The sequence below is a fragment of the Haemaphysalis longicornis genome, unplaced genomic scaffold (assembly GCF_048455015.1).
Source record: "Haemaphysalis longicornis isolate Haplotype H1 unplaced genomic scaffold, Haemaphysalis longicornis Haplotype H1 scaffold_1, whole genome shotgun sequence".
In the NCBI taxonomy this organism is placed as follows: Eukaryota; Metazoa; Arthropoda; class Arachnida; order Ixodida; family Ixodidae; genus Haemaphysalis; species Haemaphysalis longicornis.
In genome coordinates this window covers 468971402-468994801 of record NW_027526203.1, presented here as the reverse complement: position 1 = coordinate 468994801, position 23400 = coordinate 468971402, and the positions used below count along the sequence as shown (strand labels likewise).

Below are 23400 nucleotides of genomic sequence, written 5' to 3'. Positions count from 1 at the left end.
CGTGATGGAAACGTAGAGCTCAGCCTCCTGTCACCGTCGTACCATTTTCGGCGAGAAATCGGTCGAAAAACGGCGCCCATGAGGGAAGACGGTGACGTGACGGTGACGTGACGGGGTGAAAAATGGCTGTGGGAATGAGGGCTTAGGCGTGCTCGGTGGGCGGACTGTTGACAACAATGTAGCCGCCACAGTAGTTCCGACTCTTAGGCCAAGCACGTCATGAGTGCGGTGTCGTAGGGGGTGGCTCTCATAGGGACACTGAAGGCAACCAGAAAGTTTGTTTCAACAGAAAGGCTGACCCCCCCCCCCCCCCCCCCCCCCCCCCCCTCCCCCCCCCCTCCATAGCTACTTTAGCATTGATTCGGTGCCAAAAGATGCCTTAATTGCTGAGAAATTGCCAAACAAATGCGACGCCCACTGTGACTGCATTCACTGTTTGTGTCATGATGTATAGCGGTATAGAAGCAACCGAATACAACGCTACCACGTACCAAGCGGTTTAGTGAGTTTCAGTCAAATCGGTCGTGCTTTCCCGAACTCCCACGTCCTTTGCAGCTCTAAACCACTGACCAAGATGCTCTTTCATGGGACCCGCGATCAGTATTGACGCTTTGTTGAAGAAAAACATAATGTCCTTTTGAGGCCCCGTGATCCAGCAGCAGCTGAGAAAGATGTGCACACCAGGCGATTTAAGCACTTCCGGTGCAAGTTGTGCGGTATGGGCCTCGTGCACTACAGTTTCAAGTAAACATGTGGCGCCACCTGGTAGTGGCGGCTGAATTTTTTCCAAAGAACAAAATAAACATTAAATCAGTTCGCCATGGGTCTCAATTTAAACAACAACCGGAAAATTAGTATACAACAATTACTGCGTTTTATTGCATTCACAGTTGTTATATTCATAGAAATATTCCGCTGACGAGTTGTGCGGGAATACATGCTGAAATATTTTAGAAAGCGCCCCTTTTCCAATAAAAGCAGACGACAGTACACGGATCAGCTGCCAGCGACGCCGACGTGCACAAAGCACATAGTACCCGAGAAGAAATAAAAAGAACAGATCCGTAGGTGCATTTGTGTATCTGCACGCTACTTGGCGTAAGACCGCTGCAAAAAAATGCTGCGTATCCAACAAAACAGATCTAGTGCTTATTTTTGTAGAGCTTTAAAATGAAAACATTAGAAACGTAAATGTTTACGGTACACAGTGACACGACAATAAACAGATGGACACACACCAGCCAGAAGTCGGAGGCTCGCTTCTAATTTTATTGAAATGACTCAAATATCTCAAACATATGTCCCTGTACAACTTTTAATTTGCATTTCTGCCACAGTAGGTGAAAGAAAATGAGTTCAAGTGAAGCTCATTGCGGAAAATATTTTTGCGGAGAAAGATAACATGCACAAACAACTATTCATGATGGCGTGCAGTTACACGAACATCACTTACAACTATCAGGTTTGAAAGAATCTCCATTCATCCAAATTGTCCTTTTTTTTTTTTTTGTTCATCGGCTCTCCGAATGCGAGAGGAACCATTTGTGCACAATTATAGCTTCTGTTGTGCACTCCACCATACCTGTGCCCGTGTCCATGTCGAGCGATAAACAAGGTATAAACGTTTCGAGGCCTTCATGAAAGCTTCCTCACGTGCATCTACGTCCAAAAGTATTCGCATATTAAGTACGCGTTTATAGACCAATGAAAGTACTTAAAAAACCATCGCGATATTTTTCTGAGCCCATCCAACGAACGCATCGTAATTTCAGCAGTTTCCGTTGGTGGAGCGATTGCAACTTCTCTCTCACACACATTATTGCTTCCAGGAGGCGATGCACACACGCGCACACACTCCTGCACTACTCTTTCTTTTTGTAAGTGGGATCGCGGGTTTTTGCCTTTTTATTTTTATCTTTCATTTGGGCGACACCGCTGGTGTGCAGTTGAAGCTGTTGCGAAATATTCGAAATGCAGCACGCGAAATGCAGCATATTCATACGGCATGGAAACAGACCCTCGCTTGCATACAACCAATCTTGCTTCGGTAAATCGCTTTCCTGTCGCCCTTGCGAAGAAACCTTTTCTCTTTATTAAAGTACCACTTGGCTGTTTGTATCGCATTGCAAAAGAACAGCAGCCATTCTTTCTTTGTTGTGCCGATATTTGTACGCTGCTGAATGAGACGCTGCGGGGCATCACTTGCTCGCGGGATTCAGAAGTTATCTCTTCCCTGTCCACAAGGTGGCATGGAACACAGCAAATCAGTGGCGCCACCATACCAGCGTACGGGCCCATAGCAAGTGGCGGCGGCACCTGTCTTCATATTTTCGCTATTTTCTACCTTACTTTTAGAAAAGCTACGTGTTAGAGTGGTATTTTTGTGCTCTCGGTGAGCTAATCTATCGATCTAGAGCAACTTGTATTTGGATTTCAGTGTCCCTTTAACCCTTTGAGGGTCAAATTTCTTCGCCAAATGTGACCCCCCATGGTCGATTTTCTGTATTGCTGATTTAAATTATTCAGACGAATCTATTTCGAGAAAAAATTGTAATAATTTTTTTAGGGTGACCATAAAGTGACAAAAAAATTGGCAGCGTATCTGCTCCTTTCGTTGGAAATGTCGACAAAAGACGATAGTCTTTGTCGACATTTGCCAAGTAAATGCCTCCCCTCGCTTTCCCGCTCACCTCTCATGTTGTTCCTCTTGCGTCGTGCTCCTCCCAAGGTAAACACGCTAAAGGTTTGCTCAAGTCGATTTAAATTTACCGCGTTCCACTGCTCCAGGCCGTGTGCCTCGATGCTAATGCTGCCGTACGGTGGAGGCGTGCGTAAATCGAGGTGCCCTACTTCAACATTTATACAACCGCGTTGCCCCTTTCCACATGCGTTCCAAGGAGAACGTGGAACTTATCTAGTGGAACTTTTCGTAACTGTTGCCACTTCATTTCTTAAAATGCCACCAGAAGCTATAGTGGTGCGGGTGACAGCAGGCGACAGTGTGAATTTTTTTTTCTGCAGCGGATGTATTTCATTTTGCTAAAATCAAGCATCTGTGAATTTTTTTTATAAAGGAACACTGTAAATGTCTCTTGTGTATTAATTTCCTGTCATATTTACGTAATGCCTTGTTCTTGTTCCACAATGTTGACAAGTATAAACATATAAACCGGACTTGGACGTTTAGATTTGGCTGTGAGTATATAACACTATTGCGCAGTCTGCGTTTCACTTTGGCCAGGTGGCTGAATCGAGTCACAGACAGACAAACAGACAGACCGAAATTTCTGGGTTTAAGCAGCCCAAGAAAGACTATCGTCTTTAAAAATCATTTTTGTTGTTACACACACGCGGTTTATTCATGGACAACGCCAGAAAAAATTCTAAAAAACCTTATATGACGTCTAAAAAAATCTCCAGTTTCGCGGGCGCAAGAAGCGGAAAGTGCCCGGAGGACGGAACCGAAACTAGCCACTGCACGCCCGCGCATGACCAGATATGCAACTGATTGCTGGCACACCTCTGTAAAAAGCATTAGAAGAAAAAGAAAAGAAGAGCCATCGGCACAAGAAAAAAATTTCCAAGAGAAATAATCGGAAAAGGTGCGCTTTTTAAACATACAAGCGATGACGCACATTGACCATTTTAAATGTGTTCGCAGGGGATGTACATATATGGCATTGACCCTGAAAGGGTTAAATAAACTTCCATAGACTGCACATATCTGATAAGGAAGCAGAGATGCGCATGCAGCAGCCTCCGAGTGAACGATGCGAATGTTCAGGGTTCCACTTCAAGACTGCTTTATTTGCACTTATGTACAAGATACAGCAACCGAGGGCACGTGCAAGCGCAGCGAAGTCAAGGCGGTTTGTGTCCATAGCTCTTAATATGGCATGGGTTTCAGAACGTGGAGTGCAGGCACAACCACAAGCCTGCGCAAAGGTTTTGAGACAGCCAAAGAAAATGCCGTCTAAACTGCGTTTGCGTTTATTTGTTGTAAACCCCTTCTGCTTGGGAAACCTTTTGCAATTGTGGAGAACTGTTTTTTTATTTGACTGTAATTTTAAATATAAGTACACACTCTGTCATCAACAAAAGTGAAGGGAGGATGAAGGTGGGCAGTTCGACGCGGCTACACCTGCCCAGTCCCACGTGTGGAGCACACACTACGCATCGTTCGCTGCTCCGCTCACTGTGCTGAGCATGCTCTGATTGCTCGTAGTGCCGCCGCTGCACGCATCACAGAGGAGCCCTGTTGCGGTCTGCTGACGGCAGATAATCTTCTGGGGACCATAGTTAAGCCTTGCGACCTTCCAAGCGTCGTACTCATTGTTCGCCGAGCTGCGTCTAACTGGTTGACGTTTGTCGTCCTCGAAGCATGGAGATAGGCCTAACGTCGGGCCATTGCCAGGGGGCAGGGAGCATGAACTGAAGAGGAAAGAAATGAATCTGTGCCACGCAGGGTTGGGGCAGTTAGAAGCGACGGGCCTTCACCGTGCGGCGATGCCCCCGCAAACCTGTGTGCCCTTGGCGGTAGCCTCACGCGTTGGTGTGGTCGCAGGTTCCCGTGACCCTGGCGTCGGCAGTGCCGGCGCAGCCCTTTGCGGTGTGCAACAGCAGCAGCAGCATGGCGAGCGGCCCCCTCGGGGTGGCCACGGGGGGTGCAGCGCCAGCCCACTACCACGTGCCCTTGTTCACGCCTTCCTTCTTTGCTGCACCCCTGCTGGCCACTGCGGGCCACCACCACCACCACCACCACCACCACCACCACGTGGCGCCCTGCGGCTGCTGCTTCCACCACCACCAGTTTGCGGGGCCCGCCTTCCTTCACCACCCGACGCACCAGATGGTGGCGCCCCTGGCCGCTGCAGCCCACCAGCGGCCACCACAGCATGCGCCGCTCCTGCCACAGGTGAAAAAGGGGCCCCTGCTGCCCTGCTTTCTCGCACGTCCGAGGGATTGTCTGTAGGAAATGCCTGGCTTGTTTGTTCCTGTTTCTCATTTGTTCTAGTTTCTCATTAGCTTAATGAGAAATGGGAACAAATTTCGACAATTGCCGTAATGTTCTGAGAGGTCACCAACCCATATCACTGAGATATTGAGTAAAAAAATTGCTGCATGGTTACATAAGCGGTGTATTTTTGTGTTTTCCTCACCCGTCATCCTTGAACCCATTGAAAGACACGTGGCTATTAGTACCAAGTAAAAGCTGCAATGCTTCGTTCACAATGTTTACACAGTTTGTCAGTTCGCTGGTTGCAGGGGCCACACAGTGGCTGAATTCTCCCCATCTTCAGGGCTGCGGAAATGCTGTAGGGCTTAAGGTGCGCCATGATGGCGCACCTTGGGCTCAAAGCTTGGATGTTTCTATCCCCATATGGAAACTCCCACGGAGATGTATTTGTCATCCTGGTACACCCCTCTCTAAGAAAACCAGTATTCCTTATTAAGTAAGGGGGGAGCACCTTTTCGGGTGTTCGAAATTGGGTCGCCAGGAGTGTTTGCAGACCGATCACCAGAGGCTTTCACGGGGGGGGGGAGCTCCCGAGGTTCCGAAAGGAGTCGAGTGTTTAGGGGTGAGTGTGTCTTGGGGTCATCTAGCAAATTGGATGTTTCGGCTGGTCCAGAAGGGAGGTGGGCGATATTCTGGCTGGGGCGGTTTCTCAGTAATGCAGCCTTGTGTCTGCTGTGTTGCACCGAATAACTGTGGTTTCTAGATGATCAGTGTTTGCTTTCTCTGTTTTCTTCCTTGCTCCGTCATTGTTCGCCAATTCTCCCGAACAATGCCTTCGTCAGTGCATGGCTGCTCTCCATCGAGAGTTGAGGGAAGTGGAGAGGCCATGCAGATGTTGCAGCATGCAGACTAGCATTTGTGTGACACCTGAGGAGGAAGGAAGAAAGCAGTTGCACGAGCAAAACAAGAGCTATTCTGGTCTAGCGAGGGAAACTACATGTCTTTGTTCTGAGGTGTGGTGCCTTTTTCTGCATGCAAATCAAGTTGGTTATTGGTCCTGCGCTAAATTTGACAATCTCAGATTGCCAGAAAAGAAAGGTTTCATGCTTGCAGAAAGCGTGGGGGGATAACTGCAAGGCCACTTTGCAGAACTTGGTGGCTCTAGCTATCTTTCGGCTCCAGCACTTGCTGAACCTGGCGTTCTATGTCCTAAGTATAGCCGGGGCCTTTGTCTTCAAAGCTTTTAAGTGCGAATGCACTTTATAAGCGACCCCAAACCATCCACCGCCGGCGGCGGCGGCGGCGTCGGCGGCGGCGGCGTCCACAGTGCTCCTCTATATTTAAAAGAGAAACAGCATCCGGCGCCAGGTTTCGATCCGAGGACTTTGCGGCCTCAGCGCGACGCTCTACCGACCAAGCCACGGACGCGACGCTGATATCAGTGTTAGTGACGCGCTTTATATCTTTAACGCATTCAAACTACGTCGTCAGCGGCGTGCGTTGGCGACTCAGCGGCGTTATAGCGGCTTGATAACTGCGTGGTGTACACGTGATACTACAAACCCGATGGAGGAAGAGAAGGCGGCGAGGCGGTGGGCTGCGGGGGCCGAGCGCAAGCGCCGCAAGCGGGCCGACAACCGTGCATTCGCACTTTCACATTCTCCCCCTCGGGGAAATGCGGGGGAATTTTTTTATGACAAGCTGTGCTTACAAAGTTATTTTTCATGCCTTGATCGAGCTTGGTGTTCATGACAGTCAACAAGCAGTTCCGCTATAGCTCCGTAGCTTTTGCCAGGAAGACGTGTGTTGTGAGTGAAACCACTACAATCGAACAGTGCGAAGGTTCCTTCACGGTGGCCCTGGTCGGTGGCCCTGCGATGCCCAAAGGGGGGCTGGGCAAAGACGGGGCCAAGTTTGCTCTGCCCCGACTGCAGCGGTGCCCCTGTTGACGCAGTCGCAGGAGCCCGACCTGGAGCTGCTGGCGGAGCAGCGGCGGAATGCCTACGGGGGCCTGTCTCCCCAGATGAGCCACCATGTGGCCCCTGGCTCACACTCGCCTTCCCCACCCATGGCCCACATTCTGGCTCCGGAACCCGTGAGTGCTGGGCACCGCCTTTGTACGCACGTCTGCGGCCTTCCCGTAGCATCCAAGATAAAATCCCCAATAATGTGCTCACTGGTGGCATTAGCAAGGTTCATAAGGAAGCTCTATGGCAGCATGACTGCGTAACAGTCTCCAGTGCTTTTTGGGCTTAGCAGCTATGCCTTAGCTGGAGGCTGTGTCATGTCGAGCCTGGTGAAGTTGGTGGGAGGGACTTGCACGGTCAGATTCTTTGTTTGAGCCAGGCCTACAACACATTCTGTGCCGTAAAAAAGGGGTGGCCAGTGGACGTTGCACTGCCCACTTATTGATCTTTTTAGGCGCTCCTAACGTGTGCGCAATCATCATTTTCTACAACAGCACCTCTATAGTTCATACCACAAGCTAGATGCAGCACTGTGGAGGCTACATTGTTGTCAACAGTGCGCCCACTGAGGGCGCCTAACTCGCCGTGAAGGGGGTCCTGAAAGGACATTCCTTTCTCCCCTCTCGGCAAGTGGAACCGCAAGGCCCCGGCGCCTTTTGTCGCTTCCTTCGCGGTGAGTTAGGCGCCCTGAGGTGACAGTCTGTTGACAACAATGTAGCCTCCACAGTGCTGCACCTAGCTTGTGGAATGGACTATAGGTGTCGCTGTGTGACTTGCGTGTCGTGGGGAAATCAGGCAGGGTTACTATTTGCCACCTGCCCAGCCTTGCTTAGTCTATGAAGGCTTGTAACTGTTACACACTAAATGTAGTAGACACAATGCACAGCTGAACATCGTGGCCTTGGCTTCTGATAAGGGCTGTCCCCTAAGGGAGTTTACACTATAATAGCCACTGTTGTGAGGAACACCCATGGAGATGCCGCTTGTCATGCTTAGCTGCATGGTAAGCCTGTAAGAAGTGCAACAGTCACGGGACAGTTTCATTTGACTGTGGCTCGGAAATTTTACGATTGTTTCACTATGCAGCTGGTGATGTGGCAGTCAGCGTCTCATTCTATATTGTGGTACTTATTATGCCGTGGCACCTTATTTAATCACCATGAACAAGAATGTTTGTGCTTTGTCATTAGAGCGGGGCGCTCAGATCCAATAAAGCGATGATACTTCTCCATTTGACTGGCTGTCATGCGTTGGCGAACTGCATAGTGGCATCGCTTGAGTGTGGGGTTGGCGCTGCTCTACACCCTGGTAGACCTCTGAGCCGGTCAGGCTGGTTGTTTTGGTGCAAGCGAGTGTGGCTGGCTTAAGGAACCATGCCGCAGTGCGTGGGCAGCAGTACCAGCTGACACAAGAGGTTGCAACAGGGAGCGTCCCGCCCAAAAGCCACTATCCCACCTTCCCAGGAATCGCGCAGTAACACAGACTTATAAGGGGCCCATTGTGATGCCATGTCAATACCATGTTGGGTGCCGAAATGTGGGATTTGTCTTGCTACAGGCAGCTGAAATCATAATGAGCTAGCTGCAGCTAGCAGCAGCACTTCCTCAACTGGTGTGATTCACTAAGTGGGTGAAGGCAGGCTCTAAAGGGCTTACACAAACGGCGGGGTTTTATCAGCCACAATTGTGCAGGTAATTTTGAAGGCGGACTTCTGAAAATGTGCGACAAGTTCAGGTGTGCGACATTTATGACTGGCAGTTGGTGCTGCCAGGAGGGTCGCTATGCCATACATGGCGACGTTGGCGTGCCAAAAAAGGCCTTGACATCATATCTTAACAAATAAAATGCCCCCCTTTTCCGCATGACGGCTGCCGTCCGCTGAAGGGACTTGCGGGTGAGGAGGAGTGCTGGTGGCAAGTGCAACATGGGTCCACTCAGCCGGCGCAGAGAAGTGGGTGGTGGGGATTTCCAGGAGTGCAGTGAGGTCTTCCAGCCCATGCGCAAGCAGAGGGGCTCCCCGCTAGATTCTGGTGAACATTGCCCAGCTCTAGTCCACATCTGGTGGCAGTTGTCCAGGGTTGTTCAGTCAACTGAAATGGCATTCCAGGACCACTTGTGGAGCCAGTGCGTTGGGACCTTATCTGCTGATGCACTATTCAAACCCAAACTACAGTCGAATTCTGCTGCAACAAAATTGACGGGACGGGTGAAAAATTTTGTTGAAGTGGAAAATCATTAAGGCAAGATCTGCCGCAGCATACCTCAGAAGGGCAAGAAAAGTAGCCCCTTATATTATCCGCATCATCAACCGCATAAGGCAATGTTTAGAAAAAGGAGTTAGGCGCAATTATGTCGTGTTTATTTGGATAACAAACGTGCCAATGGTTATCTGTTTCTTACCTGCACCAGAGTCCTTCAATGCTTTACTGGTCATGAAACTTCTGCGCTCGTTTCATATAGGGACCGCGGGTGCCACTACAGGCGCCACCGCCGCACGAAGGGCATCCAGCCGCCGCGCATGCGGCATATTGGCCAGCTCTTGGAGTGCAAACGTTCGCTGCTTTTGGTGTCTGCTCGCTGATTAAGTGTGCTTTATTTCGTAACAGTTAGCGATGAATAGTCCATTCATTGTGAATATCACCTGCCTTCAATGGGGTTTTATTTTTCCAAGTAAATTACGGTAGACTTCGGCCGCGAACGGCAACGGCTTCTGGATAATCTGGCACAAGCGCTGCACCGTCGTGTTTACGGATTTTTAAATCTCTATTGCTTCTTTTCCTAAAGCAAAAGTTGTAAATACCACACAAACGGTAGCTCCGTATAGTCACGGACTGCTGCGTGCCCATCGATAATACAATAAAAAAAACTGAAAGAAACCAAGTACACGTCGTTCAGACTATGCTTAATGAATCCGTTGATTGCTCTGGAATGCACAGAACGCTAAAAGAGATAGCCCAATAGTGTTGTCGTTTCGATCAGTGGGTGCATACGTAATAATATCTAAAAACGCTGCAGAAACGCGAAGGACCAAAACACGAAGAGATATATGTTACACTGTGTGTTTTTCCGCTTCCACACTTCGCAATCCTTGCAAAAAAAGGAAGCGAAAAAAGAACAATAAAACTGATTTTATCACACGCAACAAAAATTTCAATATTACGAAGGGAGACAAAAAGAGCGTGGTCCAGCGTACAAAAATTTATTATTATTATTATTATTTTTTTTTTTTTTGCGCTGAATGTGCAGCACACGGAGGAAACAGAATACAGTAGACTCTCGATAAACGAAACTTCAAGGGACCGAAAAAATTAGTTCCGTTTAACAGGAGTTCTGTTTACCGAGATCGATGTATGAAAGCGCAAATTTATGTGCGTACACACTATCAATACCATTTCATGGAACTCGGAAGCATCAGAAGGTGAATGCAGCTGATAGTTTTTCAGAAAGCATGAAAACTAAAAGAGGTTTAGGCACAGCACTCACAAAGTTAATTTGGCAACAATGAGTCCCTGAGCATCAAATGCATCAAATATGTTTGTTTGAGTCCTTGCAACGGCATCTTCACGGAGGCTAGAGGCCTCAACTTCGCGAGTGCTTACGAGCCACCGAATGTAGAAGACGGCAACGCGGTAATGAAGCGCGAGTAGCACCACGATGGCACGAACGAGGCATTAGGAGCAGAGCCCCGTAATCTCGGCGTCTTAAATCGAGACCATATGACTGGAACAAGAACTGTGATGTTGCATTCGTTGCGCTAACATGGCTGACCACTAACGAGACGAGGCTTACGAGGAGGGAGGGAAAAAAAAACAATCACGAAACAGCCGGAGCCGTAAAAAGCTGATTCTCATGCCAATTGGTTTCACAAGAAGTTCCATTTCTGGTTCTGTTTAAACGGTGACGTGGAAACTTTAGTTACGATTACCGAGAGTTTTTTTACGTTATCTGAATACAAAACCAACCAACTTACTGGCTACTGTTCCGTTTAAGCAGCAATTTCGTTTAAGCGATTTCAGTTTATCGAGATTCTACTGTATTGCCACGCAGCCAAGAACGGCGCAAACCTTTTCTGAACGCAGTTTATTAAAGCGACCTCCTTCTATGAAAAACTAGAATGAAACACAAACGTCGAAGAAGCAGTCCGCAGTGTGACGTGCGCAGATGAACGTCGATAAAGTGAGTTGTGCGGCGTTTGCTATGCATGCATTACTTTCGGAACATTATTAATTTCAGATCCATAGAAATAGGATCAAGAACATTGTCGAAGAAACAAAAAATGAAGTTAGCGACAAGGTGACACACCCTTTCCATATCAAACAATATTGTCCGACGGGACGTACGACAAAAAAAGCAAACGGGCGCTCCGCTTGAAACGCCACATAAGAAAACCGGAAGTGGCCACGTGCGGTTTACAAAACAAACAAAACGGACCTTAAGGAATAATTCGCGGAAATATGAAAAGTAAAAGCACGAGGTCGTCCCAAAGCTTTTTTTACATGCGAGCCTGTGCGCAAGGTAATACAAGTTTGCAAACAGGTAATGAAGCACCGCTACTACCTGACTGATCTGACAAAAATCCGTCTTTAAGTTAGCCGTGTGCAATTCTAGGTCCAGGGTACATTGCTTTTTTCATTCTCACACACAGTGCATTCCCAAACACTGCCAGGCACTTATAATCGAAGCTGAACTCTCCCGTTTCTTGCCTTGGAATGGCGGGCCTCCATTTCTCACGCAGCTCCTTGTCGCTCGGTTAACAGAACAAGAAAGCACTTTTTGTTGTATCGTTGTACAAGGTACGACATCCCGGGACGCAACACGTGTTCGGCATCGTCATTGCACTACTTAAGTCGCATCACAACAGCCCGAGATGCACGTTACATTTTTTTCCCATACAAAACAAACACAACTCACCGCGTCTCCGACATTCGAGCCAGTGCAACGCCGCCCGAGGAGTGACCTCAGTGAGATGGTGGCGCCACCACGCGGCGGCCAAACGCAGCATATGAAGCTCTGCCGTTGAGTTACGGAGCAGTTTCGTGACCAGTAAAGCATTGAAGGACTCTGCCTGCACGTAAAGAGCGCGTTATGAGACGAGGAGGGAGGGAGGGAGGGAACTTTATTTGGTCCTGCAAGTAGTGATAATGAACCACTAAGCGGGCCACTCCCACGTCGGGACCGAAAGGCCAAGCCTCACAGCCACGTCGTGAGCTTGCTGGACAGCCCAGAATTGATCGTCCAGGTCCGGACTGCGAAGTGCAGCCTCCCACCTGGACGCGTCCTTGATAGCTGGATCTTCAATTCGCTCGCAAGACCAGAGCATGTGTTCCAGTGTGGCTAAATCACCACAGTCCATGCAATAAGGCTCCGTATACGTCTCGGGATAAAACATATTGAGCCTCCGCGGGCAAGGGTAAGTGCCAGTCTGCAGTAAGTGTAATGTAAGTGCCTGAGCCCGGTTTAGTTTAGGATGTGGCAAACCGTAAATCCTGCGGTTAAGAAGATAGTACTTAGTTACCTCGATGTATATGTGGAAGGGGAGTCTCTGTTCTCAGGGAGTACCGTATGAACCGGAATATAGGTCGAGTTTTTTTCCAAAAAAATCCGCACAAAAGTCACCCCTCGTCTTATATAGCGGTCATTGGCAGAATGTAAATCGTTGTCTGGCAACAATGTGCAAGCGCAGTCCGTCACCATCGCCATTCGTGTCGGACTGCTCTCACGCACTATCAGGCCTTTATTTGATTTTGCTTTTCTCTAGTTTTTCGTCTTTTACTCGTTTATTGTGCGTGCGTGCGTACATTTCTGTACGTCTCTGTTCCGAGATGAGTGGTGGCAGTCGACGCCAGTTCACCGCGGCGTTTAAAGCTGACGGCGATTGAGTCACCGAGCAGAATGGGAATGTGGCGGCGCAATGCCATTTAAGCGTTTCGGAGAAAAGTGTGCGGTACTGGCGGAGCCAGAAAGCTAAGCTGTGCGCGTGCAACCCCCGAAACCGATCGTTCCGTGGACGTCAAGCGGTGCACCCCGAGTTGGAGAACAAAGTGGCGGACTTCGTCCGGGAACTTCGCTCACGATGGACATGGTTCTCTGGGAAGTCGCTGCCCAACGACATGGTTACACGAGCGTTCAGGAAGTGCTCCATCAGCAACGCGCCTGATGGCATGGAAGATGACAGTGCGAAGCAGTCATCCTTGGACGACTCTGAGAGTTCGGACGAGTGACTTCGGCAGGCATAGTGAGTGGCAGTGACGGACGGGCGTCAAAAATAAATATAGACATTGTGAGTGCGCTTCTGTGCCGAATTATTTTTTTTTGTGAACTTTTCCCACCTCAAGGTAGGGGGTCGACCTATATACCGGGTCGACCTATAATCCGGTTTATACGGTACTGTCACGCATGCAGTCCATAACATCTGGCTGTAGTATCTACCGAGCTAATTACTTGCAGATAGCTGCTATGCTATAGGAAGCCCCCTTTCTCGCTTGTGGCAGGAGGGCCGCCGTTATCTTATTCTCTGGCTGGGCACAGCGGTACCTTGGCAGTCAAGTCGCGCCCGCTTGCATTTATCGCGACCGCGAGCTTGTGATTAAATATTATAACGTGGGTTCAAGACTAAACACAAAAACATTATTTTTGCTTTTGACTTTGAAGAATTGTGGAATCAGACATGATATGACAGCTGCTCACAACGCATATATGACGGTGCAGCGCCAGCAAGGCACATTCGCGCGATTTCAACTGGATACGGATTGGCTGTAGCTTGGCGAACCGGACCTGCACCTCGTGTAAAGACGACCAGTCACATCATTATCACGAGCAAACAATGGCATTCATCTATGAGCTTGTTTTTGTTAATGGGAGGTGGTGTGAGTGCATGGCAAACGTTGTTGAGGAAACTAAGCACCCTGAATGTATAAAAAGTTAGAGATAGCTGGAATTATGCTTATCTTATAAAATAAATGTTCAGACCCAGCACCACTGAGCAAAAATTTTGTTGGAGCAAAATCAAGCCAGACAAATGGTTCGTTGTGGCGAGGACTTTGTTGCATTGACTTCTATGGCTAGCTGACGGGGAATCGGAAATATTTCATTGAAGCGGAGTTCGTTGTATTGGGGTTCGACGGTACACTGAACAGCTGATTAGTCACCTGCGCCATGTGTACAGTGACCCCATTGGCGCAGTACCTGATTTGAGTTGTGCACTGGGAAGCTTGCTAAACCGTAGTAGAGGACCTGCACCACTGTCAAGCCTAGTTTGTAAAAAAAATTCTCCAAGAGTGTTCTTATTTCAGTTAAAGCTCATTGGCTTCATAAGTTTCAGTGATTGATGTTCAGCTGACGCTGCTTGGATAAAATGACATTGCACTACGCAAATCTAGCTTTTGACACCAAAGGGAAGCATTTGCGAGTGCTGAAGTGAGTGTTTTTTGTGTGTCCTAGGGGCTTCCTCGACGCATGGCCCAAGGACGGCGCAACTCCAACCGCCGATGGCGTGCTCCTGTGGTGGCTCCCACGCCGCCGCCTCCCCCTCCCCCGCCGCCAGCCCAGGCTCCACATGCAGGCTTCCTGCTGCACCTCTTGTGAGTGGCCTTCTGGGCGAGGGCACCCACAAAGCATCCTTTCGCATCGAGCTTCCTGAAGGGTTGTTCGAGCTGATAGAGTTAAGTGGGGATGCGGCTTTCAACTTCGAAAAAAGGACCAAAACATCGTTTTTTTTTGGTAGCCACATATTCAGCTTGTATGTTTTATATTTGGTGCGTTTGCAAAGTTTTTCCGCCGAAAACTGTCGCAAAGTGGCATAAAAAATACTTTTGCCAACCACGGTGACAAAATATCAGCGCAAAAGGGCGAAAAAACGGCAATTTTCAAAGCGCTGTATCTCCGCAACGGTGCCACCGGGCGCGGCCATTTTGGTACCATCATGTCGGCTAAGTGATCTTGTTTCTGGTCCTTTATCTTCCTTACCTTTTATCTTCATTCATTCACAAACGTATGAACAGCAGAAAAAGAAATATGCACAAACGAAGCCGAAAATCGAATGTGAAGTGCGATTGGTTCTCCAGTTGGCGCGCGCTGTAATGGCCCTCCTGATTGGGAGTCGCTGCAACAACGCAAGATAGCGGCCACCTGAACTGTGTAGTGCACGTTTGAGTTCATTTTCGCTGTTTCGCTCGACCACGTTTCTGTTCAGTCATTTTATCTGCTGTGGTATTCAACACAGACATTATTGCCATGGGAATGCCTGAACTCACGAGCCAGATTACGGGAAATTGTGTGGTTCGAAAGGCAGAAGTCATCGAACACTTTGTTGTGCGTGTGACTTTACCGTGGCCAATACCCAGACGGTGAAATGCGGTGTGTGCACTTGTGATAGCGGTTCGCGAAGTGAACTTTTAGTATTATTTGCAATGTTTAAGTGCTGAGTTATTGCTATGCTTGACAATAGGCTCACTAGCCTTGGGAAAAAAAACGGTCGATGCATCAAAAGCTGTGGCGCGCACGGCATAGCCGCTGCGCGTTAGAGCGCCTGACTGCGCAACCAGTTACGATTGAACACCAGTAGTTGTAATAATGCCCATGATGTTAGATTTAACCTTAAAAGCGGCCTGACGAGCCATGTCCGGAATAATGAAAGTATGATATGTTGCTGCAAATGTGCGCTGCGACGCACGCAAGCCATATCGCTTTTCTTGCGCAACGTTTCCCGTGCACTTCTAGTAATCATACAGACAGGTTTGAGTTAAGAATAAAAACGTGTTCACGGCGTTAAAAATGTACCGTACTGTCGTAGCATATAACAAATTTAATTTTTTTAGGGAAGTTATTAATAGCAATGCATACATCTATAGTTCAGTACATATTGGCTGGCTGTGCTACGAGGAATATTCATTGGATGCCCTGAATGTCAAGACTACTAAAAAAAATGTGCATGCATTTAAGCAAACGCTAATGCCTTCTTCGTTGCGACCACTTTGAGATACTTGTGTTTTTCAAATGGACGGAAGCTTGTTTAGGGCCTGATTCACATCGCTTGCAAGCTGAACCGAAATGGTCTGAAAGTTTAGCTGGTGAGTATGTGCTATAGAGAGAGACCAGGTGCAAATACTGTGGTTTGAGACCTCAGAATTCAGCTTTAATAAAAAATATATATAATTGAAAGAAACAATGAAAAAAAGAAAATTGCAGCTGCCTCTGCCAGGCATGACAGTGCTTTTTGCAGATGTGACCTGGCCCAAACATAGTCTCCAACTTGCACACGATGTCTATCGTGTAAGCCAGCTGACTCGGGGCCTGCTTCACTTGAGGCTCGCTGAATGGTCAGCGTAGAATTGTATTTGAACAGAGTCCTGAATTAGCCAGCCGAGGCCAATGTGTTGTTTGGGGTGTCTTTTGGGTGAAGGCACTTCCTGAAAGGGAGTTTTGAGAAAGGCAACAGGAGAGCCAGTTGGGTGGGAGCACAGTTCTCTGGCCCCCCGTGCGGCACCCCCGCTGACCTGGTGGCGGTGCCGTTCCCCCCTGGCGCAGCTGGTGGCCTTATGATGGTTCTAGCACTGTGCTGTCCAACAACCAAATGCCCACGTATGCCCCCGAAATGGCCAACGCCGAGTCGCCTGCTGCCGAGAACTACGAAGCCCTGCTGAGCCTGGCCGAGAGGCTGGGAGAAGCCAAGCCACGTGGCCTGCCCCGCGCAGGTGGGTGGCACGCCAGCAGCCTCTTCCCCCTCCCCCTCCGAGGGGGGCTGCTGCCGGTGCCCAGCCAACTCCCCCCCCCCACTTCCTTGCCTGCTGCTGCAGAGATCGAGCAGCTGGCCTCGTATCGCTTCAACCCCGAGGACCACGCTTCAGAGCAGACCTCATGCGTGGTGTGCATGTGCGACTTCGAGGCCCGCCAGGTGATGCGCGTGCTCCCCTGCGGCCACGAGTTCCATGCCCGCTGTGTTGACAAATGGCTCAAGGTGAGAAGACCTGGGACTGCCTGGAACTATCCAGAACTTATCCCAGAGTGGCAAAGTAAAAAGGTAATAGGTTAAATGAAGGAAGGGGCAAATTGACGTTACTTTGATTCCAGGTTTCTCTGATTTCCATGGAACCTCGTTTGAGAATGGCTATATTGCGTTTGGCAGGTGCCAAATGTCCTCCAAACAAACTTTTACAAATACAGTGGAACCTGATTTTAATGAAATTGACATTGGAAGCAGGAATGAATTCGTTATATTCGTTATAAAAGTAGATGCCTAAATTGCTGGATATAGAAAGAGAGATAAGTTGAGTGCACAACAGGCGCGCTTAGCCCACGCAATGCAGTGGCATTGAAGAGTGCCATTCCGCATATAGCCTCTGCATGTAACCGCACCCCCATGTTTCACCCACACAGAAAAACAAACAATATTCCATGATTCCCGCAAAATTAGCCGTGTAGTGCAACTTTTCAGCACTTTTAGGAAGAGTTGTACGTACTGCACAGTTACAGCGAATTTATTCGGGTAAAAAATGTACATAGCATGGGTCATGCACATCTGAGCTGCTTGTAGGTAGCTGCTAGGTTGGTGGTAGCTTTTCTCTTGGTTGCGCCAGGAAATGGCTCCTGCTATCTGATCCCCTTCGACACGACCCTCCCATTTTTTACGGTGGCGTCTAATCTTCAAAAAGCAAGTGTGTCCGCAATGGGTAGTGTAATGCTGTGTCCCAGAGAGCCAACCTTCACTTGGCTTCTGTTGACAGCTGTGACATGCAAGTATCAACAGCACAGCTCGCATTGTGGCGATGCTGAACTTTGTGGATAGATCTCACAGTTGGATCTCCTCTGCTCTTGTCTGAGGTGGGGGAGCACCAACCGTTATGGTAGTGATCCCTTCCCCCGTCATCTTGAAGTGTGTAGTGTAGGGACCCTTGTTTTCCCATGCCTCATCTACACGTTTTGGCGAGCTGGGAGCCGCCTATTTGGGCAGCCGGCACGTCGCGCGAGTCGTGAACTCTTCGTGACCCCGTGCGATGCACCGAACCGGCTCACCGTGAACATGTGCGCGAGAGCACGGGGGAAGGAGGACCAGCTTGTTGCCTTCCCTCGCACCACCCTCTCCCCGACCCGGAGGAGACCTCCTCTCCCCTTGAGCTGACCTGCGGGACACGCGAGCATTCCTCTGAGGAGTCTAGTGAGCGATTTGGTCGGAATCGGTTGGTTCAGGAGTGCCTACTCCCAATTCCCCGATGACCGAGAACCCAGTTGGCTCCTTGGGGACTCTGCTGAGAGATTCGGTCCTGAAGGAAAAACCCCCCCCTACCGCGACTGCTTCCCTTGCACGGTCTCCCCGCGAGCAACAGTCGTGTTGTCTGGTATATGCCCTGCATTTGCCAGGCAATAAAGCCTTACTTTGGATAGCCGGAGTCTGTCTACCGCATGTGAGTACGTACCCGAACCCGTGCGTGAGGCTTCGAATTCCACTAGGGCTAGTGTACGGCAGGTAGCACTTTCTCTAGCGAAGCTAGCCGGGGTCTTCTGTTATCCCGTACGTTAACCCACAGTAGGCAGAGGCTCTAGCAGTTTCATTTTACAAAGAAAGTTTAAGTAGGCTGGTGCAAATTGGCTAAAATTCAAGTTTAACTTTCTCAAATCATCTAGGCATTGGCAGAGTTTGTGATGCAGTAGCAGTGCATAGTCTTAATGCTGCCGAAACCGCCATTCCCCAGACCCCTCGTTACCACAGCTGACACAAAGAGGCCCTGGTGGAATGGCATGTGCAGATGCGCACGACCCTTCACAGGTACCAGACTGCACCGGCAGGCAAAAAGAGAAAGCTGGCGTTCCTTTGTAGCCTCTTATGAAAGATATGAACTGACGGCTGTGTGCTTGCTTTCGATGGCGTCCAGGTTGTGCGTTTGTTAATGGGTGTCCTCGACCTCCGCTGCTGCTCTCCAGGGCAACCGCACCTGCCCCATTTGCCGTGGCGATGCATCGGAGGGTGGCCACAGCTCGGAGTGAGCCTGCTGCCTGCCAAGACGACCAGAAAGGGCGGCACCTTTTTGTCGTACCGGGACTGTTTCAAGTGTGAGGCCTTTGCACGCTCCGGAGCCTGCTGATCTGGAGAGCTGGCAAAGCACCTGGTTGTGGAGCTGCTGGAGGACGTTGTGTGTGTGCCATTGGGAACTCCTCTTTTTGCCTCCCTGCCGCACGTGTCGTTATTCGAAATCCCCCCCCCCCCCACACCCATCTCTCTCTCTCTCTCTCTCTCTTTCCTGGTGCAATACAAGTGGGTCCCTCCCGCCCTTCCCCCCCGGTTTGCTTCCATCCAGCTCTGCAACCACCGCGCTTTGCGGGGCGAGTAGGCAAAGTGCAAATGGGTATTCTTCTCTCGTGTGTTTGTATGTGTGTCGGAGCGTGGTGCCAGGTCCATGCCAAGGCTTAGTTGTTGCCCAGGGAGTGTGCTGCTTACTAGGTCCCACACCAGAAGACCGGGCCCCCCCCCCGGCTGGCCTCCCCAGCTGCGGGGCCCCGGTTGTCGTCGCTCAACTGCTAGTGGTGGTCCCTGTTCCTCGTGTGCTGGACAAAGTGGTGGTGCCGATTCCACCCTAGGTGGCTAGGGCTGTGCCGCTGTGTGTGACGTCTCCCGTGTTTCATGCCCACTGCGCATAATTTAAGCATCAGCATCTTCATTCGAGCACTCGCTTGCCTTAGTCTTGGCCCTCTGTGATGCTGTCCCCGGCAGCGGCTTTCCCGGCTTATCGGGCTGCTCCCCGTGTGTGGCTTGGTTTGGTCCCTCGAGCGTGTATTTATCATCTTCGGCCATTCATTTGTCTAAGTCGTTTTTAAGGCCCATTGCTCACATTTTCAGGCTGCGTTCAGTGCGTGGTTGTTTTTTGTTGGTATGCTCGTCCACACCAGGATTCCACCCACCTCGTATTGCCGTGTCTTAGTCAGTCTTTTGCGGCTCCTTCTTTTTGCGGTTGTTGTAATGACTTTGTTTTGCTTGTTTAATGGGTGGCATGGATGCACTTTTATCGCACACTTGTCCCATTTTCTGTTCGTTGAAGGTATCCAAGATAAACTTTTGGGGTGATAACCTGAACTGTACTGCAGTATTTGACACGCCATAGTGATGTTTTGCCCATCACACGCTTACCATGGCTGTCTCAGCTACAAGGTAGGGTTTTGCAATGCTGTTAGCTTTCCAATTTGGGGTGTGTCTGCATCTTTGCGCTGCACAATACTTGTTTGTGGCACATATTTTACTCAGGGGCAGTTCACCGCAAGTTATTTGTTACCTGTGCTGTACTGTGTTCTGTTTTCCCTTTGTGTGTGCGTATGTACGAGACCTGTCGGTTGAGCACCATTCACTTGCCAAATTTCACGAGGCGGCTACAGCAAAAATAAGTGCAAATTTCCACCCGAGATCTCCCGCCTCCCCTCCCCCTAACAATCATTCCAACCAGGCAGTGGCCTACTTCCCTGGCTTGGCATGCGTGCACTGCAGAAGCCAGCTAGTGGCCAAGGCAGGCTTCATCGCTACGCTTGCCTCAGCAGCAGTGCAATACGTGTGTTCGCCAGTCCCTGCCCAGACGCATGATCTCAGCCCAATCTGTGTGTACATACAATGACGCACCGCTAGGAAACCTTTTGCTGTTCACTGCAACGCCTGCGTCACAGGGTGCTCCTCGCTTGTGCACGTAGCCTTTTCCATTGCTGGCCTGCACGGTTGTTTGTTTGTTTGTTTTGCATTGTGTTTTTTTTTTTCTTTCACCGATGGGCATTATATTTGCTGTATTTGTTCTGTGACTATGGGGCAGGAATGTCGAAAAGCTCCTGCTGCTGTTGTGCGAGGCTAAATTTGGCCTCCGGCACCGATTCTGATTTGAAAATGGATTGGCCCCGAATAGCGGCTGGTAAAGCAGGAGCTTCTTGTGCCACTGTAGTGTGAGATGCACTTTGGGAAGAATGTGGTTTGTTTGCCGCCAGTACTGATTCTGGGCGTGCATCAGCACAGCTGTCGACATTTTTGTGCCGCTCGTGTGTTAAGTTGGCGGTGCAAGGAGCGAGTTCACCTTGGACGGTTCGCCGCAACGCTGCCATGACGACTCCGAGAGGCTGTGCTCAAGCATTGCACCAAAGTGGCATTCCCTTCAAGGCCAGCAACAGCACCTGTTTGGTTGTGCCACGTCAGCTGTTCTTTCTTTCCCCCCTTTGGTCACGCACATGGTCTCTGTGCCAGGAGCACACGGCACAAACGAGGGGGGAGCATTGGCAGGTGCTGCTTGCACAACAGAATGCCACCTGCTTGCGAGGCTTGAGCACACCCGAGGGAACGGTTTGGACGGAAGCTTCAGTTTTCCCTCCCACGGGGGGCTCTTGCACAGCTGCCGCCGCCGCTCCACTTCGGCCGCACCCGGTCGTCCTCAAAGTAACCCGTGCAGTAGCAGTGTTGCGGGACGGTGGCGCGTGGCCCGTGGCCGACCCCGCACCAGCCCAGTTATTGCCTTTCCGTAGGTGTCGAGGAGTGTGTGCACCAAAGACGTGCAGCTTACACGTGTGTGTGACATTCCACTGTGGAGATGTGCTCACTTTCTATGCAAAGTTTTTCTTCTCTGGACTCTGCAGCACCGGTTGAGTTTGTCCAAGTGGCTCCTTCGCTTTCTTACCAACTGTGGCTGTCGCAAGTAATCCTTCCTGGATGGTCATGTTCGAATTCTAGTGCAAGTCCCAAAGTGCCAATAAAAATTCAGTACCACACGTGTGTGCATTTACATGGTTCAGAAGATGCTTGTTTTCATTTGACTGTTTTATTTCTTGTGTGTTTGTATAATAAAGCATTTTTAATCACTTAAAAAAACGTGTGGCTTTCGCAGAGGGGCCAATGAAAGGACGCCCTCAGCATGTTGCTTCACTCACAATGCTTCCCAAATGGCTTAATGGCTACGGCGTTGTGCTGCTGAGCCCAAAGTCATTGCGTGTTCTATTCCCGGCCGCTTTTCTGATGCAGGCGGAAATGCCCATGTTTGAAATTCCAGACAACGTTAAAGATCCCCAGGTAGTAAAAATCCGGAGCCCTCCACTATGGCGCGCCTTATGGCCTGTGTAGCGTCAGCACTTTAAACCTCACAATCAGACGATGCTTCCCAAATGCCACGCATAGGGTCCAGTTACTTGGCTGGCTTCCTCGGAATATAGTGCTTGGTACACGCTACTAGAGCACTGCATTGGCCTGGGTTGACCTGAAAGCCTGGGCCAGGTCCAAAGCGTTTTTTAGTGGGCCTGGGCCAGGCCCAGGCCGGGCTCGGGCTCCATCCAAGCCATGGATCTGGCTGTTAATATTTCTGATGTGAGGTGTAGAAAAGAGCATTAAAAAATTTTCCGAGTTTACTCCCACACGCTTCTTGATGTTAGTTGTATGCATCGTTTTAAAAATGCTTTTGTATGCTTATTTTAGTGGAATATGTACGGCATCGACATTTTATATATTGGGTATAACATAACAAAAATACCATTACAAGGAATGCTGCACCTGGTAACGAATTAGTTCAGACAACCTAGAGGCTCTGCACTCATGTCTGTGTACACGCGTGTTTTGCATGTTGCACCCATCGAAATGCGGCTGCCATGGCCGGGAATCAATCTCGTGTGCTAGAGAAATAGCACCACTGAGCAAACACTGCAGGTAAAACATTTCAATGTCCGCAAAGTACCCGTGCATTGAAAATTTCAGCATACCAACCTGTGCCCGAGAGAACCACGATGTCGCGTATAGAAAAAGCGGACTGAGAAGGTTCAATCTTCGAACGCAGTACGCAACTAGGTGCGGCAGAGAACGAGCGTCCGGGCTAACGAGGACAGCGGGGGAGCTGCCTCGGGCGTTAGCATTTGGCGATGGCGGTTGGCTACGAGCCTCCGTGCTTAAAGGAGCCATGAAGAGAAAATGCAAGTTGGTTTTATTCGAAAGATTTCGTGTTTTATAGTGCCCCCAGCGCTTGTCCGGATACAAACGATGCTTTATTCACTGAGAAATTAAACAATTTAGGTTAAAATTTTGATTTTCCCTCTCAATCGTGCGTTTTCGTGGTCCCAAGTGACATCACTGAAACCGACCGCTCTGCAGCCTAGAGTACAGTCGCGTGCGATTTGAAGGTAATCGCGCGAGCTTCGACCGATAAAGGCGATAACGCCCCCGCGCGGCCTTTTTCGGAGTGACTGGGACCTAGTTTATGCATTCCCCTCTCTCTCGGTCGCTGTTCCATCAAGCTGTGATCACTCCCGCGGCTAGTAAACCACCCTTTCCGCTTTGTGGTGATCTTGTGTGGTTGCAATCACGTGTGCGTTTTTTTCTTGGTTATCGTGAGCCACGATAGCACCCATTGTTATAAACGTCCACTATTTCCCGAGAATCCGTTTCTGCGCACCTTTTCGAGAACTGCTGTAAAATACCACGAGTGCGACGTCGTCGCTGCGTGCTCTATAAAAAAAGAGGAAGGGGTTATTGATTTTGCTGCT

General features: G+C 49.6%; 1 protein-coding gene across 1 annotated transcript in view; it reads left to right on the top strand.

Moving 5' to 3' along the window:
- LOC144162670 (uncharacterized) overlaps window positions 1–21645 on the top strand; it is a 159259-nt gene extending 137614 nt beyond the window's left edge. The window contains exons 5-10 of the mRNA XM_077693299.1: window positions 4541–4915; window positions 6912–7052; window positions 14365–14504; window positions 16450–16616; window positions 16719–16879; window positions 18841–21645. Of these exons, the coding sequence (XP_077549425.1) occupies window positions 4541–4915; window positions 6912–7052; window positions 14365–14504; window positions 16450–16616; window positions 16719–16879; window positions 18841–18903 (1047 nt within the window). The 3' untranslated portion in view covers window positions 18904–21645. The remainder of the gene's footprint in view (window positions 1–4540; window positions 4916–6911; window positions 7053–14364; window positions 14505–16449; window positions 16617–16718; window positions 16880–18840) is intronic.
- The last annotated feature ends 1755 nt before the right edge of the window (window positions 21646–23400 follow it).